Below are 22,555 nucleotides of genomic sequence, written 5' to 3' on the forward strand. Positions count from 1 at the left end.
CAGATCAGTCGATAATAAAGCTGGCCGAACACTCCCAAATCTCGCGATAGATTCTGTTGACGTACTAGGAAGTTTACGATCCGCCGGCAACTCCCAAGTTTACACCGCACACGCATGGCACTGCGAGAGACCGAACCGACTCCGTTTACATTACAATGTCCTCTGTTTTGATAAACGCTCTTTTAACCAGTGCACCCAATTATGACATTTTATTTGATACTTTGTCCTGGCCGAAGGAATCGTGGCCAGAAAAGGAAAGGGTAGAGGCACTGACAGCATTCATTGAAGGAATCGGACAGCATTTAGCCGGCACATCTGATCACAAGGTTGTGTTTGAAAGTGCGAAAAAACAACAGATCGTCACAAAGATTGAATCAATTATTTGGGATCAGTGCGTCCCCTTCCTCTTAAAGATATCAAAAGAAAATGTCACTGATAAAAACGTTGCATTTCAAGACTCTCGGCCCAGACAGAGTACCGCTGCAGCGTGCAGACTCCTAGGCGTTTGCATCCCTCACTGTGGTGATGATGTAGTGGGGCGACTGGCCGACACTGTCCTGCCAGCACTGCAAGAAGACGACGCCGAGGGGAAACTCCTTAACGTGGAAGTTGCAATTGAAGTAATCGCTGTTCTTTTACCATCTATTACCTTGGATAAACAGCTCACTCAAACTACACTGTCGTCCGCTTTACACTGCATCCGCACGTTTTCCGAGGCTGTCGTCTCAAAAGTCACGGTAAGACTGCTCCTGACCCTCTTGAACTCCTGCAAGCCCGGGAAAAGGTTAAGTAGTGTACTTCAGTTCACATTGGACGAGCTGTTCACCTGGCACCGGAGCGACGACACTGCTGCGGTGACAGAGCGCACCCTGTTGTGTTTGACGGTGCTGTCAGATCACCTGTTACCTCCTACTGACCTGCAAGCGCAGTGTCAGGACCTCAGCATCAGCACCAGTCGACCTGACGCACGATTGGAGCGTCAGTTTTGGATGATCGTCCAGGCAGGGCTGACGCATAAGGACATGGTGTGTCGGAAGCGATCGTTGTATCTGCTGAAAAGATGTGTGGCCTTTTCGGAAGAACAGGGAGCTGAGTGTCCGACCTGTCCTTCAAAAGAAGGTAACTTATGATTACTTTTTACTCTTTTCTTGAATAATATTCGTTTGGTAACGTGTCACAACGTTATTTTTCCACGGGTGTCTTTTGACGTTCACCTTATCTCCTTTTACCATGAAACTAGATGAGCTGTTGTTCAGATGGTCCCCGAAAGACAGCCAGTTGCTCCGAGAGTTCTGGGAGGACTATGCACTCGTGATGGAGACCCTGGAGGAAAACCAGGCGAGTGGTGGAGCCTCAACATTGTTTTTATTTATTCATCCACAGCAGTTATAGTTTTGTGCAGAGGCTGTGTTAGTAATTTATAACACTGCTATTACAGATCCATGTCGTGCGGCCAGTGCTCAACAGAATCGACGTGTTGATCCAGACAACCGCCACGGATACGCAAGGTCAGTCTGTCAATTCGCACTCAAACATATTTGTCAAAATAAAAAAAATATTTAATTAATTAAACACAGTTTCATAAGAAATGCAAGTTTGGGGGAGGGATGTATGTATCATCAGCTCCTTCGATCGATTGGTTTTGCAGCGTCGGGCGGGGCCTGCTGCCATCCCTCCTGGCTGCTGTGCGTGTACCAGCGCATGTTCGACAGCGAGAATAAGTCCCTGATGAGGGAGGGCGTGTACCACCTGCTGGACCTCCAGGCTCTCCGACAGCCCGCCTTCGCCTCCGCCTTCTCCCAGGTGCCGGTCAACCCGTCCCGTCGTCCATCGGGATTTCAAGCTGATGTTTCCATTCATATTTGTTGTGTGTCATTAGGGATTTATGATGATAATTAAGTGTTACGACTCGTTTCTCTTTCCAGTTTATAGTCGGCCCCTTCATGGATGTGTTGTCTGAAAGTTCACTCTTCCACCGGTGAGTTTATTAATGTCAAAAATAGTATGTGATGTATGTGGAATAACCTTTTACTTGAAAGTGGAAGCCACCACACTGGGCCCGGTTTGAGTGTCTCTTTGTTTCGTGACGTCCAGGGCCATGGGGCAGGGCATAGGGGATTGTCCTGAGCTCGGCGTCAAACTCACAGCCTTTCTGACGTCGTTCTTCAGCAGCCTTCCGTCAGAGGAAAGAGGTGGAGAGCTATGCTTGTTTACGTTTGGACAGTACACTGCTGTTGTTCTTCATGTTAATCACAAAGTACGATTTCTATCCCTATGCGACAGCCTTATTTATTATTACAATCATTGAAAAATTGCACAGAGTAATAAGTTATTCTTTGGTTGTTTTTTCTTTTAAATGCATTCGGGTTTAGTGCCTAATTAATAATTCTTCTCAGATTATGCTTCGGCGGCACACCACCATATGTTTCCAAGGCCTTGAAGCGCCTTGAACCCATGTGTCGGCCCCCCGTCTTCCCCCTGCTCCAGGCGCGCTGCTGCTACCGCTGATCCAGCGGCTGGGCTCTCGTCACTGGTGCGCCGTGCCCGTCCTCTTCCTCTCCCAGGCCCTGTCCTGCCTCCCTCGCAGCCCGCTGCTGGACGGCCAGGGCCTGCAGGCCATCAGGTAGTCTCAGAACCGCAACCAGAGCACAGAGGGGCCGCTTTCTAATTAGGGTTGAATGTAATTATTACAGGCGGTTTATTAGACGCCTTTTGATCCACTTTGGAGTAAGTACCGAATGATACAGGTTGTTAGGCCCAATCCCATTTCTACCCCTTACCCCTTCCCCTTACCCCTTCCCCTTGTTTTGAAGGGGTAAGGGGAAGGGGTAAGGGGTGGTGTGCTTCCCCTTCCCCCTTCAAAACAAGGGGGAGGGGTAAGGGGAAGGGGTAAGGGGTAGAAATGGGATTGGGCCTTAAGGAGCCAGAATCCCTAGTGGTGAAACACTTTTGTTTACACAATAATCAACAATCTCTTTGCTACCCTAGCCCCTATTCTAACCTAGAGCCTAACCTAGCCCCTATTTTAGGCCCAATCCCATTTCTACCCCTTACCCCTTCCCCTTCCCCCTTTAAAACAAGGGGGAGGAGCTATGCTAACCTAGCTCCTATTCTAATCTAGTCCCTGTGCTAACGTAGCTCATATGGCTAACCATATCCTTGGTGGTGTCTTGCAGTGGGGGCCGTGGGTTGATGTTGTTCCTGTTGTACGCTACAGGGAGGTGCTGCGGGTCACCATGGTTACTCATCCAGTCCTGCTGAGGGGAGCGTCCCAGTGCTACCTCCTGAACAGCGCCCTCTGTCTCATGCAAGTGGTAAGACAACCTATGTGCTAGGCTAGGTTGATTTCAGTCAATGTCTCTTTTGTGAAAACTCAAAATACTGAACCGTTTTGAAATAAAATTTTCCATTGAATTGTTGTATTTTTCGTTTGATTTTCTTTTGAAAGGATGCTGTCACTCTTGATGAGGTCTTCAGTTTTTTGACGCATTTCCATGCAGAAGAGTCATTGTGTAGAGGGACACCTCTTTGGAAACAGGTAATGTGTGTGTGTGTGTGTGTGTGTGTGTGTGTGTGTGTGTGTGTGTGTGTGTGTGTGTGTGTGTGTGTGTGTGTGTGTGTGTGTGTGTGTGTGTGTGTGTCTCAATATATATACGATTCAGTTAAAGACAACAATTTTCCCAAGTCTCCTTTGAACTGCATGCAAGTAATTGTTTTCTTACCGTGGACTTTCTGTCCCATCCCAAACCACAGGTGGCTGCCTGGCTGTCAGACAATGAGGGCAACTTTAAGCCCAGTGTTGAACACAGCGCGTTGCCAAATAAAGGATCCATTAAAGCACATGTCCAGTCTGAAATCCACTCCTTCCTCCAAGTCCCAGCAAGCACAGGTTGGAAAAAAAAAAGACTTTGACAGATTTAGAAGCTCACTGCACTCACTCACTCACTCACTCACTCACTCACGCACGCACGCACGCACGCACGCACGCACGCACGCACGCACGCACGCACGCACGCACGCACGCACGCACGCACGCACGCACGCACGCACGCACGCACGCACGCACGCACGCACGCACGCACGCACGCACGCACGCACGCACGCACGCACGCACGCACGCACGCACGCACGCACGCACGCACGCACGCACGCACGCACGCACGCACGCACGCACGCACGCACGCACGCACGCACGCACGCACGCACGCACGCACGCACGCACGCACGCACGCACGCACGCACGCACGCACGCACGCACGCACGCACGCACGCACGCACGCACGCACGCACGCACGCACGCACGCACGCACGCACGCACGCACGCACGCACGCACGCACGCACGCACGCACGCACGCACGCACGCACGCACGCACGCACGCACGCACGCACGCACGCACGCACGCACGCACGCACGCACGCACGCACGCACGCACGCACGCACGCACGCACGCACGCACGCACGCACGCACGCACGCACGCACGCACGCACGCACGCACGCACGCACGCACGCACGCACGCACGCACGCACGCACGCACGCACGCACGCACGCACGCACGCACGCACGCACGCACGCACGCACGCACGCACGCACGCACGCACGCACGCACGCACGCACGCACGCACGCACGCACGCACGCACGCACGCACGCACGCACGCACGCACGCACGCACGCACGCACGCACGCACGCACGCACGCACGCACGCACGCACGCACGCACGCACGCACGCACGCACGCACGCACGCACGCACGCACGCACGCACGCACGCACGCACGCACGCACGCACGCACGCACGCACGCACGCACGCACGCACGCACGCACGCACGCACGCACGCACGCACGCACGCACGCACGCACGCACGCACGCACGCACGCACGCACGCACGCACGCACGCACGCACGCACGCACGCACGCACGCACGCACGCACGCACGCACGCACGCACGCACGCACGCACGCACGCACGCACGCACGCACGCACGCACGCACGCACGCACGCACGCACGCACGCACGCACGCACGCACGCACGCACGCACGCACGCACGCACGCACGCACGCACGCACGCACGCACGCACGCACGCACGCACGCACGCACGCACGCACGCACGCACGCACGCACGCACGCACGCACGCACGCACGCACGCACGCACGCACGCACGCACGCACGCACGCACGCACGCACGCACGCACGCACGCACGCACGCACGCACGCACGCACGCACGCACGCACGCACGCACGCACGCACGCACGCACGCACGCACGCACGCACGCACGCACGCACGCACGCACGCACGCACGCACGCACGCACGCACGCACGCACGCACGCACGCACGCACGCACGCACGCACGCACACTTACCCACTCCCTCACTCACTCACTCCCTCACTCACTCACTCACTCTCTCCCCACGTCCCTTTCTTCAGGTCATAGTGAGCGTCTTCCGGACCCCAAAGAGGCGGATAAGCTGGCCAGGGCGGTGCTCCTGTGTGTGGATATGGAGGTGGAGGGGGGGGGAGGAGGAGGGCTGGTGGAGGAGCTCCTAGGCCCCCTAGTGGACACCCTGGGCAGGCTGAGCACCAACGCCTACCTGCCTCTGCGCAAGACCGACAAGTGCCTGCAGCTCGTGCTGCGGCTCTTCCAGCTGGGAGAGGCGCCAGGGCTTCCCGATGACAGGAAGCTGCCAGGTTGGTAACCATGACGCCCGTGACCTCACACTGGAGGAACCTGCTGCTGCTGGGGTGTTATGGCTGCGTTCAGTGTGACTGCAGCGTGGGCGGTCCAGAAGGCAGTCTGATGGGGTTTAAGGAGGAAAACAAACCTCATGATGGATGGTTATGAAGGGGATGTGACCCAGGAGAAGAAGCACTCTAACGTAGGGCTGCTCGATTATGGGAAAAATCATAATCACGATTATTTTGGTCAATATTGAAATCACGATTATTCAGACCATTATTTTTGAGTTTGAAACATGTTGTATTTATTCAGCATGTCTCTCCCCAAAAAACGTTTGAACTTTGAAATTTCCCCTTAAATAAATACACAAAATGGTCAAAAATAAAATGTTCCAATCGAAAATATTATACAGATATGTATCCAGCTGTTCTGCCCTTTCTATAAAACATTAAAAATAAAAATATAAATCGATTTGACGCTAAGATCGAAATCGTGATAAATTTTCAATTAATCGGCCATATATTTACAATAAATATATTTATGGGCTCAATTCAAAAGCTTTAATTTTTTATATGTACTCTCTCTTTGGTAGAAGACACGCCATTGTTAACTATGAAGAAGCTGGTTCTGAAAGTGGTCGACTCGGTCCAAGAGTTCCTACTGAGACGTCTCTGTAGCGAGCTGCAGGAGGTTAAGTGTCCATTTCTTCTCATCACAGCCACGCCATGTTAAAACTATAAACATGGAGTCCCCACAGACGCACACTGACGCCTCTCCCTTTGCCGTCGACAGCTCTCGGACGTGGGCCGGGCCGAGCTGTATCTGTGCGTCCTGAGACAGCTGGTGCTGCTGTACGGCGCCTCGCCGCAGTACAGCAGCGACATGCAACGGACCTACTTCCCCAAGCTCGTCCAAGTCAGCCTCGACGTGCTCACGAACACCACGCAACAGGTGCCGAGCTCGCTGTTCACCGCGCGCGTCGAACAACACAGCTGTTGTTTTTTTAAACCCGGGTTGTGTTGATAAGATGAGGCACTAGGCTTTTTGTTTTTTCTTTCCCCACCAGGTTCCTTCCGTGGCCAGCCAGGTCGCCCAGGCGGTTGCCATGGCGTCGCTGGCTGCGACCTGCGACCTCTTGGAGCGGCAAGCCGCTGACCGGAGACCGGAGACAACGTCCGTGCTGGTGTCTCTACAGAGCTACTTCTACAGCCCCGCGTCGAGTGATTCCCAGAGCCCGCTCCACTTGGGAAACATCAACCAGACCCTGCTCAAACCCACGTCCGGTCAGAGGTGAGGAAGATATCATCATAATAATAATGATGAGGATAATGATCACACAGTTTACAGCGATTGTGTTCCTTTAATTCTCATCCCTCCACCTAAGCAGTGTGGTATGGATGTAATGATTGAAGCATTGCAGGCCTTTATAAATCGTTATTTCTGGCCGTCGTGGTTGGTCTCAGCGTGACAGCGTGTATAACCCAGCCATCGTCTGTCTCAGTGACGCGGGCGCGCAGGCCCCCGTGCTCCAGGACTGGGGGCGTACGGCCGCCCACTTCGTCCGGGACCAGTGGGTGTGCCTGGGCTTCCTCAGCAGGCAAGCGGGCCCGGGCCAGACCACCGCCCTCTCCGATCAGACGCTCAGGGCCGCCCTGGGGCGCAGCGTGGACGCCCTGACTCTGTTACCCAGCGGCCTGGTGACTCTGTTACCCAGCGGCCTGGTTCTTCCGGTGCTGGCGTTCATGAGTACCGCACTGGCCCAGGTGAGCGTCTGTGTAGTTCGGTCGCGCACAAAGACTTCAGAGTCGAGTTGAAGTGCTTTCTAGTACTTTGGCGTGGGTGTTCTTTACGGGGATTTTATGAATGACAAGGAAGGGGTCATGTTGATAGCTGTAAGAAATGTACGTAAATTGCTGAAATGTACATAATTCCGTGATCATAAAAACATGTTCAGGGCTTGCATCAGAATGCATCGTTGCCAATACTCTTTCAGAGAGACTCCAGAGAGTTATGGTACTGAAAGTCCTGAATCAATGTAAATTTACTGAAACCTATTTTTTTTGGCCACATCTCTCATGAGAAACGCTGTTGCTCTTTCAAACACAACAAAATCTTCACATAATGACAAATCATTTCATGATTAAATGCTTAACAATGACCAGAAAAGTATTACTACGCAATAACTAACATTCCATTTTTCCACGTTGTGTCGTGCCCCCCCCCCCCCCCCCCCCCCCACACACACACAGGTGGCGTTGTGCGACGAGGATCTGTGCGTTCACGCCGTGACTCTGGGCTGGGAGCTGGTCCAGGGGTTGACCCGCAACCCCCAGGAATTCTGGCCTGCCCTGAGGGGCTTTGTTGGGGCTGCCTTCCACCGCAGCCTCCTGGAGCTCGAGGAGGACCAGGCGCCAAAGCTCATCTCCGTCCTCAAACAGGTGACTCCCCTTCCCTAAAGGGCTGATTACGGTCCCACGTTCACGCAAACGCATGGGGGGGGACGGACCCCTTACGTCCTTGCGGACCCTCCTTGACGTGAAAATTGTAACCTTCCGTCGAGGCGACGCATCAGCGAGGGCTGCGATTGGTCCGCTCACTATAACACGAGGCAGAACCATAAAGGTTCACGACTGCGTCGAAGCGTCCGCAGCCGGGTCCTTGCACTGCGTGAACGTGGGGCCATGGTCAGCCCTTTACACTCCCGCTGGCTTCAGATCAGCCTATGGGTGTGCTGATCTGTTGATCTGTCCATCGTTAAGCATGATGAACGCTCCTAATGTGTGAGGTCGTTATGGGGTGGAATGCTAAAGGACTTGTAACGGCTTGTCAACCTCACACATGTTAAAATAGGATCCCTGTTAACCAGCCAGAGGGTGAATGATGAAAAAGGTCCAAAATGGGTCAAATGTTAGTGTTATTTTGGACTGTGTTGTCATGGCGACCGTCGTTTTCCCCAACTGCGTCTTCTGGTACAGATCTCGGCCGAGATGATGGTGCTGTCCCAGGCCAAGACGGGGGTGATCAACGTGCTGATCGAGCAGTGCTGCCGCTGCTGGCTTCCTGCCGGTCGCCATGGCGACGAGGCAGCCGTCGCCAGCGCCCTGCGTTACGCCCACGTGCTGACGGAGGCCTGCGTCTACGGGCCGGTGTACAGGAGGGACGTGAGGTGGGGCTCCGGTAGAGCTGGGCGAATAGTCGACTTTAAAAACTCATTTTTTTTTTGGGAAAGAGAAGGTTAAATATCAACATGGCAGCGTGCACTGAAAAAGGGAAGTGTGTAGAGTTAGCTTAAAGTCTGGGGCAACCTAAAGCAGCAGCACAACACATTTATTCCACGATATTAAATTGAGGCACGCAGCAGAGTGGCAGATGTGTGTTATTTATTTTTGCTTTTGTTAAAGGCACCCAGTGCAACTTTATGTAAACATTCAATGAAAAATAAACATTCAATTTCTAGTCTTTTTTACACGTAGTAAGTTTCAATAACTCCATACCATTACATATCGACATTCAAGGAGCAAAGATGAGACGTCGTTGTGTGGTGAGAACTGATAGAAAATCGTAAACAACAACAATCGCCGGTGGGGAGAAGCCATTTTTCCATTGACTGGAAGCCTGCTTTATTTATTGTAGGTTACAAAAAATAAAGAAAATGGCGGCATTGTTGTTGTTATCGATTTTGTATCAGTTCTCACCACACAACGACGTCTCATCTTTGCTGCTTGAATGTCGGTATGTAATGGTATGGAGTCATTGAAACTTACTACGTGTAAAAAAGACGAGAAATTGAATGTTTATTTTTAAGCCTCGAAAGTTGCACTGGGTGCCTTTAATCATTGTTATTCTTCAAATAAAATCCAAACTTAAAAAAAAAACATATTTTTCCAAAAAGAATCGATTACAACCCACAATAGGTTCGGTTGGAAAAAAAAAGGTGATTTTATTTTTAGGCCAAAAATGCGGTGGCGTACACAGCGTCCTGCCTCCTTCCCGGGCTCAAACCAACTCCTTTGACTCGCTCTCTTGCTTTGTTCTTGTTCTGCAGGCTGATCCTGGAGGTCCAGACCTATGTAGAGCAGCTGGGAGAGGAGTGCACCGTGAACCTAGTGGTTGGCGGGTGAGCCGCCGAATCTATCATCTATTTTTCAACATCAAACATGACTATAAAATAGACGTATGAACTATCCAACAATGATAACAAAAGACAAAGACACAAGGGTGTCCTGAATGATCAAACTGCATCGTTCTGTTCCAACATGATATTATGTTTTACGAAGAAATACAGCATTCTGTTTAAAGGGTGAGAATCCAGGCTGTGCCACTAGAGGCCCTTTTAGTCACACAAATTGCAGTACAATAGTCTGAGTGTGTCTGTGTGTGTCTTCAGGGATAACCGGGACGATCAAACGCCCCGTGTGTGTGTGCTAGCGCTCCTCAGTCATCTGGATCCTTCCAGGCCGCAACACCGGCGGCTTCTGGAGGAGCTCGTCACGCAGCTTCTGCAAAAGGTGCTGTTGGGCTCAAACAAACACCCTTTAAAACTAGAAGTGCTGCTGCTACAGATGTACATAGTAAACCCCGCCTCGACTCTTTTATTCATAGCTGTACCGATATAGCAACAGTTGCAAACATAGCACCATGTCAACTTTGATGTTTGTAGTGATTTATGTCGTATCTGTGTCATATCTCGGCTGAAAGTACACAACTAACTACACCCCCTCACTCCCTCCAAACCCCACTCATTCCCCCCCCCCCCCCCCCCCCACCCTAGGATAAAGACATATCTAAGACAAAGACGCGTTACTATAGCAACTCTCTGCAACACCGCGTGAAGAACCGAGTGTGGCAGACCCTGCTGCTTCTGCTTCCTAATCTCCAAGAGGTAAGTTCCCCTGATTGGCCCCCAGCACTCCCGTTGGCATACATTATTTAGCAATGTGTGTGTGTGTGTGTGTGTGTGTGTGTGTGTGTGTGTGTGTGTGTGTGTGTGTGTGTGTGTGTGTGTGTGTGTGTGTGTGTGTGTGTGTGTGTGTGTGTGTGTGTGTGTGTGTGTGTGTGTCTACCCGAAACAAAGCTTTTCTGCCTTTCCTGCCTTTCCGTCTCAACATAGGGTTGATCTTTAGCAGTAAAGCGCTGGCGTCCCAACTCTAACTCGCGTCTTTGCTTTTTTATCATCTATCTTACTTCACTTTTGTTTGACTTTTTCTTTCCCCATGCGCTCCCACTCTCTCTGATGTGATGAGCTTCTGTTGGTCGTTTCAGATGAACCTGTAGACAGACACGACAAGAACAGGTTTCTCCTCCATTTTTGTGTTTACAAGGGTGACGAGTGCCCCCTTTCTCAGAAGTTTGGATGTTTTCAACTAGATGCTGGGAGGGGCATCAAATAAAGTTAGAGCGCTCTGGAAAAGGGCCCGGGTGTAGTGTTTTTCTCTAGGCAGCTGCACAACATAGGCGCTGGCGCTATGAAATAAAACAACGCCATGTTGAAACAGCCCTTTCTGTTGTAGTCCCGACACACGGTTACCTGTCTACACATGATCAGACAACGGCTGCATTAGACGGCATTAAAGCCTGATTCAAGCCCGATGTACTGGACATTGTGCACCTGACTAAAGAGGTGAACTGTGTGTCGTCTGGCAGGGGTTCGTGGCCTCTCTGCTGGGCGATGTGTTCGCGGCGGGCTTCTGCAGCAACCAGGCCTCGGTGAAGTACCTGATCGAGTGGACCATGATCGTCATCCTGCAGCGGTACCCGGAGCACATGGAGAGCTTCTGGGGCTGCTTCAGCATGGTGGGTCTCATTCATCCACCAGACCTGTCCTGTGATGTCTGTTATACTCTCCTGAGATCTTTTTCATGTATTTCCTTTTTATTTGGACACAGAGGATTAAACAGGGACTGTCTGCACTTGTTGTTTCCCTCCCGTTTTTGTGTGTATCTGCAGTTCAACATATAGATTGAAAGAAAGAAAGAAAGAAAAAAAGACAAAACCAAAAGCAAAAGCAGAAACCAACAAATTGCCTGCTGTGATAGGCGTCTGCGTACAATGGAGCGATTCAAATTTTCCATTAAAAAGATGTCACTCAATGTCAAGGAAATCATGCAACTCTACTGAGGTTTAAGGACATTTTCTGCACATTGTTTCTGTTGCTGTTCAGGATCACGAGAAAACCAAGACCAGCATCTGCACCTTCCTGTCCGTCGTGGTACACTTGGATCTCATCGTACCTAAACTGGAGGATAAGGTCACTTTGGGGTTTTATTTATTTAAACATATTTATATTAGTGCTGTCAAGCGATTAAAATATTTAATCGCGATTAATCACATTAATGTCATAGTTAACTCACGATTAATTTTGTTTCTATGCTAAATATTCCTTGATTCCTTTGTCCCACTATTTTTTTCTCATTTTAATGCTCTTATCAACATGGAGAAGTGCATCGGCTTGCCTTGTGCAAATGTTTTTTTATTGATAACAACATTGGCATATACTGATCAAAACTGATAAAAAAAAAAGAATTGCGTTAATCGCGCGATAAAAAAAATAACGCTGTTAGAATTGGTTTGCGTTAACGCCGTTAATAACGCATTTAACTGACAGCACTAATTTATATATATATATGATGGCAGATATAGTTTCATAATTTAAGCCTATTTGTGCTACTGCATGTTTTTTTATTATTTTAATATTTAGTTTCTATTCCACAATATCCTCATCAATCCTCAACGCTCACCACGTCCAGCCATCTGAATGTCTCTCGCTCTCCTCCCCCCCCCCCCCAACCCTTTCAGGGGCCCCAGTGGCGCCGGGCCCTGGACGTCATCCTGCAATGGTGCTTCAGCCACAACTTCAGCGTGCGTCTGTACGCCCTGTTGGCCCTCAAGAGGGTGTGGGGCCTGGCCGCGGCCCGGGCGGAGGCTGAGCGGGCGGGCGACGGCCTGGGCGGTCTGGCGGCTGTGGTGGAGGCCTGTCTGAGCCAGGCGGAGGCCATGCAGAGCACTGGGTGAGCGGCGGGCATCCTGGGGCCACGCCAGTCTCACTCGCTCACTTTCTAAGGATATCGTTAGTCTGACGGCGGAAAAGATAGAATCTGGGTGACCGGTAGGGCTGAACGATTTGGGGAATTAATCGAATTGCGATTATTTGGACCAATATTGCGATTTTTTTATTTATTAAGTTCCTTATGTTCTGTATTATTCACTGAAAAAGCAATAAATCATTCTTAAGTATGACTAACACAACATTGGAAGCAGTCAACATGTAAACTGCTTGCTGATTAATTTCTGTTTAAATGTTTTAATTATTGAATTGTAAAAGAAAGATATAAATCTTACTGATCTCCAGTCAGTAACGTTAACAAATAATTTTTTTTTTGGAAATAAAATGAATATATATATTTATCTTTTTAATCAGAGCCTTTGTAATTTGCATATCACAGTCTATTACATAGGGATTTCGTGTTTGTTTCTGGCCGATCATGTTGCTGCAGGCGGGGAGTTTCTCTACAGTAGAATATCTCTAGAGGTCTAACTCCGCCCCTTTTTAGTTTGTGGTTTACGGCCCTGGCACCCCCCAGAAGTTCTGCAACAACGTATCAGGACTGCTGGATCCCAGATTTGGGGGGTTCTGGGGGGGGGAGGTAATAGGCTAGGGTGTTGGACTCCCAGTGTGGCAGTATGCCTTGATCCTTATCTGCTACTTACCGACTAATATCTCCATACACTGCACTATGTCGCTTTGGATCAGCAACGCCAACAAGAACTGGACCAGGATTCAGGAGCACTTCTTCTTCGGCGCCTTCCACCCCACGAGAGACTACAGCGTCGAGGTGGGGCAGCTGGTTCCGGTTGTCGCTGATGCATGTGTACTCCCTGAGGCTGTGTCGGTGACGTCCACTAAAATCGTTTAATTCTGCTTCCTGTCCTGCAGACCATACTGTACACTTTCCCCAGCCTGTCGGAGCTGTCTGACGACGAGTGGATCCCAGTGTGGAAGTGTGAGAAGATCGCAGTGTTCTTCCCGAGCCCGGCCCTGCCTCTGAGGAACCCCTCCCCGGACCTCCGCCTGCTCCAGCCCGGGGACTGGATCCAGCAGGACAAAGGTGCACCCACCCTCCACCACCACCCACCCTGCCTCCACCACCCATCCCCACCACTAGGGCTGCTCCACTATGGAAAAAATCCTAGTCACGATTATTTTTGGTCAATATTGAAATCTCGTTTATTCAAAAGATTATTTTTGAGTTTGAAAACATGATGTATTTATTCAGCATGTCTCTCCCGAAAAACAGTTTGTAACTGAGCACTTAGAAATTTCGCCTGAGAAACATACACAAAATGGTCAAAAATAAAATTATCAAATCTAAAATAATGTACAGATATGTATCCAGCTGTTCTGGATACATATCTGTACTTTCTGTAAAACATGAAAAAAAGAAAACAAACTGTACTGAGGGGGTTATACTTCCTCTGTGTGGAATAACCCCCAGCAAAAAGTATTCACTGCCACTTCACAATTAATCTAATCCAGGTCTTCTTTATAATGTGAATCGGATGGTGGGGTGCAAATGTACCTATTTGAGAGCTTCCTATGAACTAGTCAATCTTACGTCTGCTAAACAATGTTTTCACATGCCGCAGAGATTTAAACCAGAAAATATATCTGCAAATATGAAATGGGCCCGTCGGAGTCCTTAAAGCCCCTCTATGTGTAGACACGTTTCCTAGAGAGGGGTGTATAACCACGTACCCCACGACATCGAGGTTTAAGTCTCCCAATGCTTTGTTGCCGCATTGGTGTGATGTTTGCTGTCGGCCCCCTCCTACAGAAAGAACGCTGCACCCGTTTTTTTTTCACGTGGCTGCTTCCAACTCTTCTAGTTTCAAATATCAGAACCTTTCAGGAAGGCGCTGGTGTCGTCACTGCCGTTAATTTTCTGGCAAACAATCACATCCAATTACAAAGACACATGGAACAGAAACTTGTTGTTGTTGTGTCTGTCTATCCAGAGTTAGTATATGCTACACGTGAACCTCCTATAATGGCGCATTTTAATTGGTTTGCTATCTCGGGAAATTGGGCATATCCCATGATTGAGATCTCAAACTCGGGATATTGCGTGACGGTCGTCTCGTCACGCTAATAAAACAAACAAACCACTAATAAAACAAATAAACCCCGGCAAAAAGTGTTATCTTGTTGATTTTTGGATCAACAAGCCTGAGGACTATTCACTTCGCCTTCGGCGTACAATTGTTAATTATCTGACAGCAGAAACACACAGAAATCACCACAGATGGTTGGGGCTCATGGTTCAATGGTCCCCCCCCCGGGTCCCCCCCCCCCCAACCTCAGGCGAGCAGGACAAGGAGGAGCGCTGGGCCGAGGTGCAGAAGAAGATCACCCCGTGGCGGCTGGGCATCCAGGAGCAGGAGCCAGAGCTGCAGCTGGCTCCCCAGCAGAGGGCAGCGCGGCTGGGGAAGGCCCACGGCGCGCTGGTGGTGGTGGCCTCGCTCATCGACAAGCCCACCAACCTCGGAGGTCAGAGATCTCTCCTGGATGTGGTACCGTGTTAGGTTACGTGACCCCCCCCCCCAAATTCACTGTGCTTAAAATGTATTTTGTGAAATCTACTATTCTGAACCTACTTGAACGTGTGTAAATGAATATCCCCGCGTAAATGTGTTACGGCTTTGGGGATTGAGTGCTTCCCCTCTTCGTGCCGTTTTCTGATAAGCACTTGGAGAACGTGGATTGCGGTCGTTTGTCAGGCGGCACAATACATCTGTTGCCAGACCTTGGCTGTTCTTCTCCTTATCAGGCCTCATTCACGGACCTATCTCGTGTTCTCAGCCCCCGGGGCCATTGTGCTCCCAAGTGCCGATTCATAAATGGCTGAATCCATTTACATGTGTTTGTTGTGGAGATAGCCTGTTTGAAAAAAAAAAAAAAAAAAAAAAAGAGCCAATATTTGCGTTGAGTAATACGGCGGTGGTCTGTCAATGTTCATTATTATGTCACCCAGTAAAATCCCCGGATAAGTGTTACCTGTTCATATTTGTACACATGTACAGCCTATCCTAGGCTAATCCACCCTGCCACGGCTGAAGTTCAATTGTTGGTATATTTAACTGATGCGATGCCAAAGACGTTGAACTCCCTGGACCCGACACCATCTCCGACCCTCCACCAAACGACAGCCACCTCCGAACCATGGTTAACGTCCGCTGTGCGTCTCAGGTTTGTGTCGGACCTGTGAGATCTTTGGCGCCAGCGCGCTGGTCCTGGACAGCCTCCGTCACGTCGAAGACAAGCACTTCCAGTCGCTCAGCGTCTCCTCCGAGCTCTGGCTGCCTCTGCTGGAGGTGAGCGACGCAGTGCTAGCTACACACACGGCTCACCTGTCGTTGACGAAGTGAAAGCACTCCAAGACCAGCTTTAAGTGCTGCTTTCGTAACGTGGTGCACTTACATAACCTTCAGAGCAATGTGTTTTGAGATGTCATCGCGCCAAAGTGACATGGTAGCCAGTTCTGCATGCTGTTTATCACGGGTGAGGAATAATTATAGCATTGGCTGAGAAGTTAAGATGGCCTCTATCCTACAAGTTGGTTCTTTAATCTTTGGCACATCGTGTGTTGTCACACAATACTTTGATGTTTGCTACACTCTTCTTTGATGTTTGATACATGGTACTTGGTTGTATGGTACACAGTACTTTGTTTGTACACAGTACTTTGTTTGGTACATGGTACTTATATGTTAGCGACATAGTATTTTATGTACTTTCATGTTTGCTACATGGTTACTTGGATATCTATAACATGGTTACCTGGGTCCCTCTTCCCCAGGTGAAACCTGTCGAGCTCACTGACTTCCTGCAGCTGAAGAAGAGTGAAGGCTATTGCATTGTGGGAGTGGAACAGACTGCTAATAGCCAGAGTCTTCAAGACTATCAGTTCCCTCAGAAGACCCTGCTGCTACTCGGGTATGTGTTTACCAAAAACCACGGTTGGCCTCAAAAACAAAGGGGTGCTCCGGAATTCTCTCCATGAGTTAAAGGCTGCTAAAATAAATCAATATCAAATTCGTCTTTCGTTTGACGTAACATTAAGCATAACAAACGCTCTATCCAACCAAAAGAAAAAAAGCAGATCTTTGATTCTTGACAGCCACTTGTCGCATGAACTCACCACTTTCACTCAGAACTAATAATCACTTGCACCTTAATTCTTCTATGATGTTGTGAACGTCATTAAATTGGGGCACATATAAAGGCAAATGACAAACACTCAAGGCGACGCAACGCTACTGTAAGAGGCAGAGCATCAAAGTCCCACACGGCACAGCGAGACGGTCAGGGGTGTGGGGCGCTAAACAGTGCCGTTGACCTCGTCGCTCCTGGCAGGTGGAGGTGTGAGCTCTGCCAGGGCTGTTTAGCGCCATCTCAACAGTTTAGCGGTTGTTTTCCTTGGGGGGGGGGGGGGATCCAGCGTGATTCTTTTCTCTATTTTCTACCCTGCTCCCTTACCGCCATGCCGAGGCCTGTCAGGGCACGCCGGCCTGTAATTGGCTGTCCCTCGGGAGCCCGGCGCAGGAAACATACTCCACAAAGAAATCCATACGAGATACGCAGAGAGCGATGCCAGCTGATTTACCGCCCGACGTCGGGCTTATCGTCATAGCACTGAAGGGATTTATCTTTTCCTAAATGTGCAGGTCAAGGGGGGGGGGGGAGGTGTCTCGTTCAAGGATGAATACACAGGTAACAAGAGGAAGACATCATCAAACCCTACTTCGACTTTCTTGGCGGAAATTAGAGTTGACGTTGCTGCCCGCAGTATTTCGAACAGGGTATGAGGCATTCCTCTCTTGAATTACCGAAATAGCCAAGCTTGACTGTTCCTCTGGATGTAAGACGAAATGAGAAGCGACCCTTCCCCTTGCCACTACACCAGGCTAGTGTCAGCGGGGCTGGGGACCGCCTCCGGCAGCCTGTGTGGGACGGTAGTGGCTGTCGTGTCAGAATGGCCTCCCTACTCCCCGGCACAGCGGGGCCTGGTTGTAATCTCTCATCAGAGGGCTGTGATTGCTTTAGATAAATGTAGCTGAACAAATTGGGCTTTCTCACCCTGCTGGACTCCCCCCCCCCCCCCCCCCCGTGTGTCTTGCAATTAGTGAGAAATCCTCATTATTTGTTTATGATTGCCATCAATGCCCAAGTATATCTGGGACTGCGCTGTGCTCAATGAGTCACTGAGCTCATTTGCATGTGTGTTAAGTTTAGTTTAGTTTAATTCATTTGGGCGTTTGTGCCCCCCCCCGTTATCTCTGACGCTACGAAACAGACATTTGGAGTTATGATCATTAGGACAGACCAGACATGTTGGTTTCTCTGTAAGCTTCCATATTGTTTTCCCCCATCAATCTCGATATTTAGTCTGTCTATCTGTCTGTCTGTCTGCCTGTGTATTTATCTTCTCTTTCTCCCCCCTCTTTCTTTTCTCTCTCTCTCTCTTTTCTCTCTCTCTCTCTTTTCTCTCTCTCTCTCTCTCTCTCTCTCTCTCTCTCTCTCTCTCTCTCTCTCTCTCTCTCTCTCTCTCTCTCTCTCTCTCTCTCTCTCTCTCTCTCTCTCTCTCTCTCTCTCTCTCTCTCTCTCTCTCTCTCTCTCTCTCTCTCTCTCTCTCTTTCCCCCCTCCCCTCCCTCCTACAGCAATGAGCGGGAGGGTATCCCAGCCAACCTGCTGCAGCTGCTGGACGTGTGCGTGGAGATCCCCCAGCAGGGGGTCATCCGCTCGCTCAACGTGCACGTGAGCGCCGCCCTGCTGGTCTGGGAGTACACGCGACAGCATCTCCAGCCCCGCTGACGGCGACCGCGACGCCCAGAAACCACCAGCCTCCGACCGTAGCAGAACTCAGAAACACGGGCTTTTAAGTGGTGGTAAACACTATGTATCTCCCACCACTCGCTAACTGATGCCTTGCCTTTTGAATGACTACAACGTTTTGAAGTATTACAAACTCACTAGTATTTCCTGCTGTAAAGTAGGGTTTTAATTATGGTTTTCATTTGACCGTTTTTACCCAGACATTGTGTATGCCTTCATAAAGATAATGTATTCAAATAATCGGTTCTGCTGTGACTTTCCTTAAAAGCAAAGGCTCTTTTTTTTTGTGAGGGAAACATTTCCATGCACAGTCTATAACTGTGCATGGAATATATATAACAAGTCTATAATTTATCCATCTGCTTTTTTGAAAATGCTTGTATTTAATTGGAAGACATGTTATGCAGTGACTTTTCAATAAACGTATATATAACATGTATATCTTGAGTGTGGTGTGTGATTCTAGTAAGTAGGTAAACATAGAGCTGTCGCCCCTCCCGCGCCGCGCCACACGCATCCCTCCCTCCTGTTAAAAAAGAGGTCCGAAAATACCCGACGATTTCAATTGGATTGATGAGAGGGAGCTGGGAACGGTGAAATACTAAGAAACCATTTTATTTTTTATACAAGATGTTGAATAAGGTTGGATTATCTTGAGGCTGGGGTTGAATATGGACTTTGGGCACTGGTTTAACCCCGGGGTGCGTGTCCTGGGAGCGGGGCTGAAGGCGGCGTTCGACAACGAGACGATCGAGGAGGTGCTCGCCGGGAAGCCTTCCCGCACCACGCTGGTCCTGGAGGTCATCATAGTCCTCATGACGCTGGGAGCGGTGACCGGTACGTCTTGGATGTAGAGTGAGTCGCTACCGTCTGGTTCAGACCTGACTTGCCCCTAAACTAAAAGAGATGGAGGTTGTGTAGTGGCAAAATAATAAAGCCATAAGTTAACGTGACTGACTCGTCCCGTGTGAATTCACGCACTTTCTGAACGGTTCACACCTTCCAATTTGTAGTTTTTGTAGTTCAAAGTTGTTCCATTTAAAAAATGCTAAAATGCTATTTTCCAAATGTTTAAATCGTAGACCTATATATGCGGTCGACATTAGCTTGTTGGTATTGGTTGTCCTAATTAGCATAATAGTTGGCTAATTTGTCGTGTGTGTGTGTGTGTGTGTGTGTGTTTGTGTGTGTGTGCGTGCGTGCGCGCGTTCTGTGTTTGTGCACCTATTTCCTCCTCCAGGTAACATCCTCGTCATCGTGATCGTGGCAGCGACCAAAACGTTCCACTCGGTGGCCTCGGTGCTCATCATCAACCTGGCCATCAGCGACCTCATGGTCGGCATCGGGGTCATGCCTTTCGTGGCGGTGTCCATCATCAACAGCAGCTGGGTCGCCTCCTATGTACGTCATGCGCTATGCCTACAGTGGCGTGCTTTATAAGCCTAAGAAGTAATGTTTGTAATTATTTTGGAAGGGTTTTGTATGTTATATATCTTGATTAGACATCGATTCCAATAATTATATTAATCCGGGGGGGGAAATATTTTCCGTCAAAGTTTCTCAGCTCAAGATTACAGAACAAACATTTAACTAAAACCCCCAAAAATCAAATGTTATAGGCCGAGAACTTGACGAGAACTAACTATTAGATCCAGTACCCTCCTGCTCCTTACTCTGTGATCCATTAAAGGTCCCATGACATGCCACCAGGTGTGAGTGTGATCAGCCAAGCGGTTCTGAAAATCACAAGTGGGCGTGTCCACCTAGATGTGCGCTGGATAGATCAGTCTACCAGCCTACCCAGTGGACTGTAGCAAACGTTGCTCATCCATCCGTCACACATCTAGGTGGACACGCCCCCTTGTGACGTCATAAGGGGCAGATTTTTCGAAAACGGCTCGTCACGGCTAATCACGCTCTTTAATATCCTCCACCCTGCCTGATCCCCCCCTGACCCTCCCAGGAGCTGTGCCTCTACGTGGGCTACACCTCGTCCGTCTACTGCACCGCGTCGGTGCTCACCCTGGCCGCCATCGCCCTGGACCGCTACTACTCCATCGTGGACTGCCTGCGTTACACGGCCCGCTGCACGCTGTGCCGCATCGGCGCGGCGGTGCTGTGGATCTGGCTGCAGGCGCTGGCCACCAGCTCGCCGCCGCTGCTGGGCTGGAGCGCCGTGCGCTACGTCGAGCCCATGTTCAGCTGCGCCGTGGTGTGGGCCGACAGCCCCAGCTACACGGCCGTCATGGTGGCCCTGTCCTTCCTGCTGCCGGCCGCCGTCATCCTCTTCTGCTACGTCAACATCGTGCGGGTGGCGCGCTCCCACGCCCGCCGCATCCACACGCTGGAGGACCACCTGCAGCGCGGTCGCGCCACCGCCCCCGCCGCCGAGTCGTCTTCGTCTTCTTCTTCGTCGTCGTCGTCGTCGTCTTCGTCGTCCGGCACCACCCAACACCACCACCACCACACCAACTCCAGCCTGGTGTACCACCTGAGCGGGCGTTTCGTGACGGAGGTTCGACGCGGGGACACCGCGGCGACCGGGGAACCGGGAGCCTCTCCCGTGGGTTCTCCGTCGTCTCCTCCTCCTCCTCCTCCTCCTCCTCCTCCTCCTCCTCCACCTCCTCCTCCTCCTCCTCCTCCTCCTCCCAGACGCCTGTTCTCGTACCTGGCCCAGACCCCCGTCCCCCGGCAGCCCCCCCTCCCCCACCCGACACCCCTCCCCCAGCAGAACCAGCACCAGCACGGACTGGTCCGCCTCTTCCTGGTGATCTCCGCCTTCTTCCTGTGCTGGACCCCTTATATGGGCGTGGCGCTGATCCAGGCGGCCGAGAGCGCCCTATTGGGCGAGACCAAACTGGTCCCGCACAGCGCCGTCACCTTCTCCTATTGGCTGGTGCTGCTGAACTCGGACATCAACCCGCTGCTCTACGCTCTGCTCAGCAAGCGCTTCCAGGGCGCCATGCAGAACCTCAAGCAGAAGATACGCGCCCGGCTGGGGGGCGCGGTGGGGAGGGCTGGGGAGGCCAGGGCGGAGGGCGAGGACAGGTGCTTGGGTCCGTGCAGCACCACGACCACCAACATACGCACGCTCTGCTCCTCCTCGGGTGAAAGCCCGTCTTCGAGACGAGACGAGGCGTCCAGCTACTGCTCCTCCGTCTTCACGGTCAACGCAGACTTCAAACATCAGCGCCAGCCGAAGCAGCAGTGCGAGGTGTTTCTCCCGGGCAGCCCCTCGACCTCAAGCTCTTCCCTGTGGCAGCAGGAGTCGGGCAGCGGGGAGAGTATGGGGGAGTGTCTGCAGGTCCCGACTCGAACACAAGAGGGCAGCAAACTGCCGTTCTCTGCCGTAACCACGGAGACGCGGGCCACTTACTTCTATGGGCAGATCACGGTGACGGTGGAGCATGATGTCTGCTAGTAGAGATTGAACAGCCCTCATTTGAACCACACAAATAGCACTTATCTGGACTTAACTATCTCTAAACTAAACTGAACATTGCCAACTTGAATGCCTTAATGTAAATAACTCAAACAGTAACTTTTCAAATCTTTTGAAATTGTAAAGCCTACCTAAAAGGATGGTTTTGTCCTAGTAGCCAATACATTTCAAAATGTATAGCCTACCTATAGGCTCCTTTTACTTATTTTTATCCCTGATGTAACCACTCTTACTGTCATGCCTAAACTTCAGTTTCAATCTGTTTTTATTTCACTCAACTTAATGTAAAAAATGGTGATATAAATGATTTTAAGGCCTAATCTGTGATGTAAACACACACACACACACACACACACACACACACACAACCTCTTGCAGGCAGACTCAGAATCTTGAGCCCATTTATTAGGGAACAGTGTTATCGGGATTCCATCACTGCATTCCCAGAATCCTGCATTGTGAAAGTCTTCCCTTTTTTTTTTAAATGTACAATGGCATTTTATTCTACATACAAAACAACCATAGTATTTTTCAGGAGTC

General features: G+C 50.5%; 2 protein-coding genes across 2 annotated transcripts; both read left to right on the forward strand.

The window, feature by feature from the left end:
* Positions 1-28: 28 nt before the first annotated feature.
* On the forward strand, positions 29-19,010 carry tarbp1 (TAR (HIV-1) RNA binding protein 1). The gene is made up of 29 exons (XM_060072941.1): positions 29-1,119; positions 1,241-1,338; positions 1,439-1,508; positions 1,649-1,803; positions 1,926-1,978; positions 2,095-2,192; positions 2,488-2,623; positions 3,218-3,314; positions 3,449-3,538; positions 3,754-3,889; positions 5,434-5,694; positions 6,276-6,373; positions 6,476-6,634; positions 6,750-6,973; positions 7,185-7,446; positions 7,933-8,121; positions 8,659-8,849; positions 9,729-9,800; positions 10,071-10,191; positions 10,455-10,565; positions 11,327-11,476; positions 11,844-11,930; positions 12,479-12,690; positions 13,434-13,515; positions 13,617-13,788; positions 15,042-15,227; positions 15,927-16,051; positions 16,537-16,673; positions 18,399-19,010. Exons 1-29 carry the CDS (start codon positions 156-158, stop codon positions 18,550-18,552), a joined length of 4,890 nt encoding a protein of 1,629 aa, XP_059928924.1. The 5' UTR covers positions 29-155; the 3' UTR covers positions 18,553-19,010.
* Positions 19,011-19,083: 73 nt separating this feature from the next.
* LOC132473024 (alpha-2Da adrenergic receptor) lies at positions 19,084-22,342 on the forward strand. The gene is made up of 3 exons (XM_060072944.1): positions 19,084-19,410; positions 19,814-19,974; positions 20,537-22,342. Exons 1-3 carry the CDS (start codon positions 19,245-19,247, stop codon positions 21,992-21,994), a joined length of 1,785 nt encoding a protein of 594 aa, XP_059928927.1. The 5' UTR covers positions 19,084-19,244; the 3' UTR covers positions 21,995-22,342.
* The last annotated feature ends 213 nt before the right edge of the window (positions 22,343-22,555 follow it).

This window comes from Gadus macrocephalus, chromosome 15, assembly GCF_031168955.1.
Source record: "Gadus macrocephalus chromosome 15, ASM3116895v1".
Lineage (NCBI taxonomy): Eukaryota > Metazoa > Chordata > Actinopteri > Gadiformes > Gadidae > Gadus > Gadus macrocephalus.

Coding starts and splice junctions, on each gene's coding strand:
- tarbp1 (XM_060072941.1), top strand. CDS start 156: ATGTCCTCTGTTTTGATAAACGCTCTTTTAACCAGTGCACCCAATTAT. Junction 1,120..1,240: donor GACCTGTCCTTCAAAAGAAG/GTAACTTATGAT, acceptor CCATGAAACTAG/ATGAGCTGTTGTTCAGATGG. Junction 11,931..12,478: donor TACCTAAACTGGAGGATAAG/GTCACTTTGGGG, acceptor CAACCCTTTCAG/GGGCCCCAGTGGCGCCGGGC.
- LOC132473024 (XM_060072944.1), top strand. CDS start 19,245: ATGGACTTTGGGCACTGGTTTAACCCCGGGGTGCGTGTCCTGGGAGCG. Junction 19,411..19,813: donor GACGCTGGGAGCGGTGACCG/GTACGTCTTGGA, acceptor TTCCTCCTCCAG/GTAACATCCTCGTCATCGTG. Junction 19,975..20,536: donor GCAGCTGGGTCGCCTCCTAT/GTACGTCATGCG, acceptor TGACCCTCCCAG/GAGCTGTGCCTCTACGTGGG.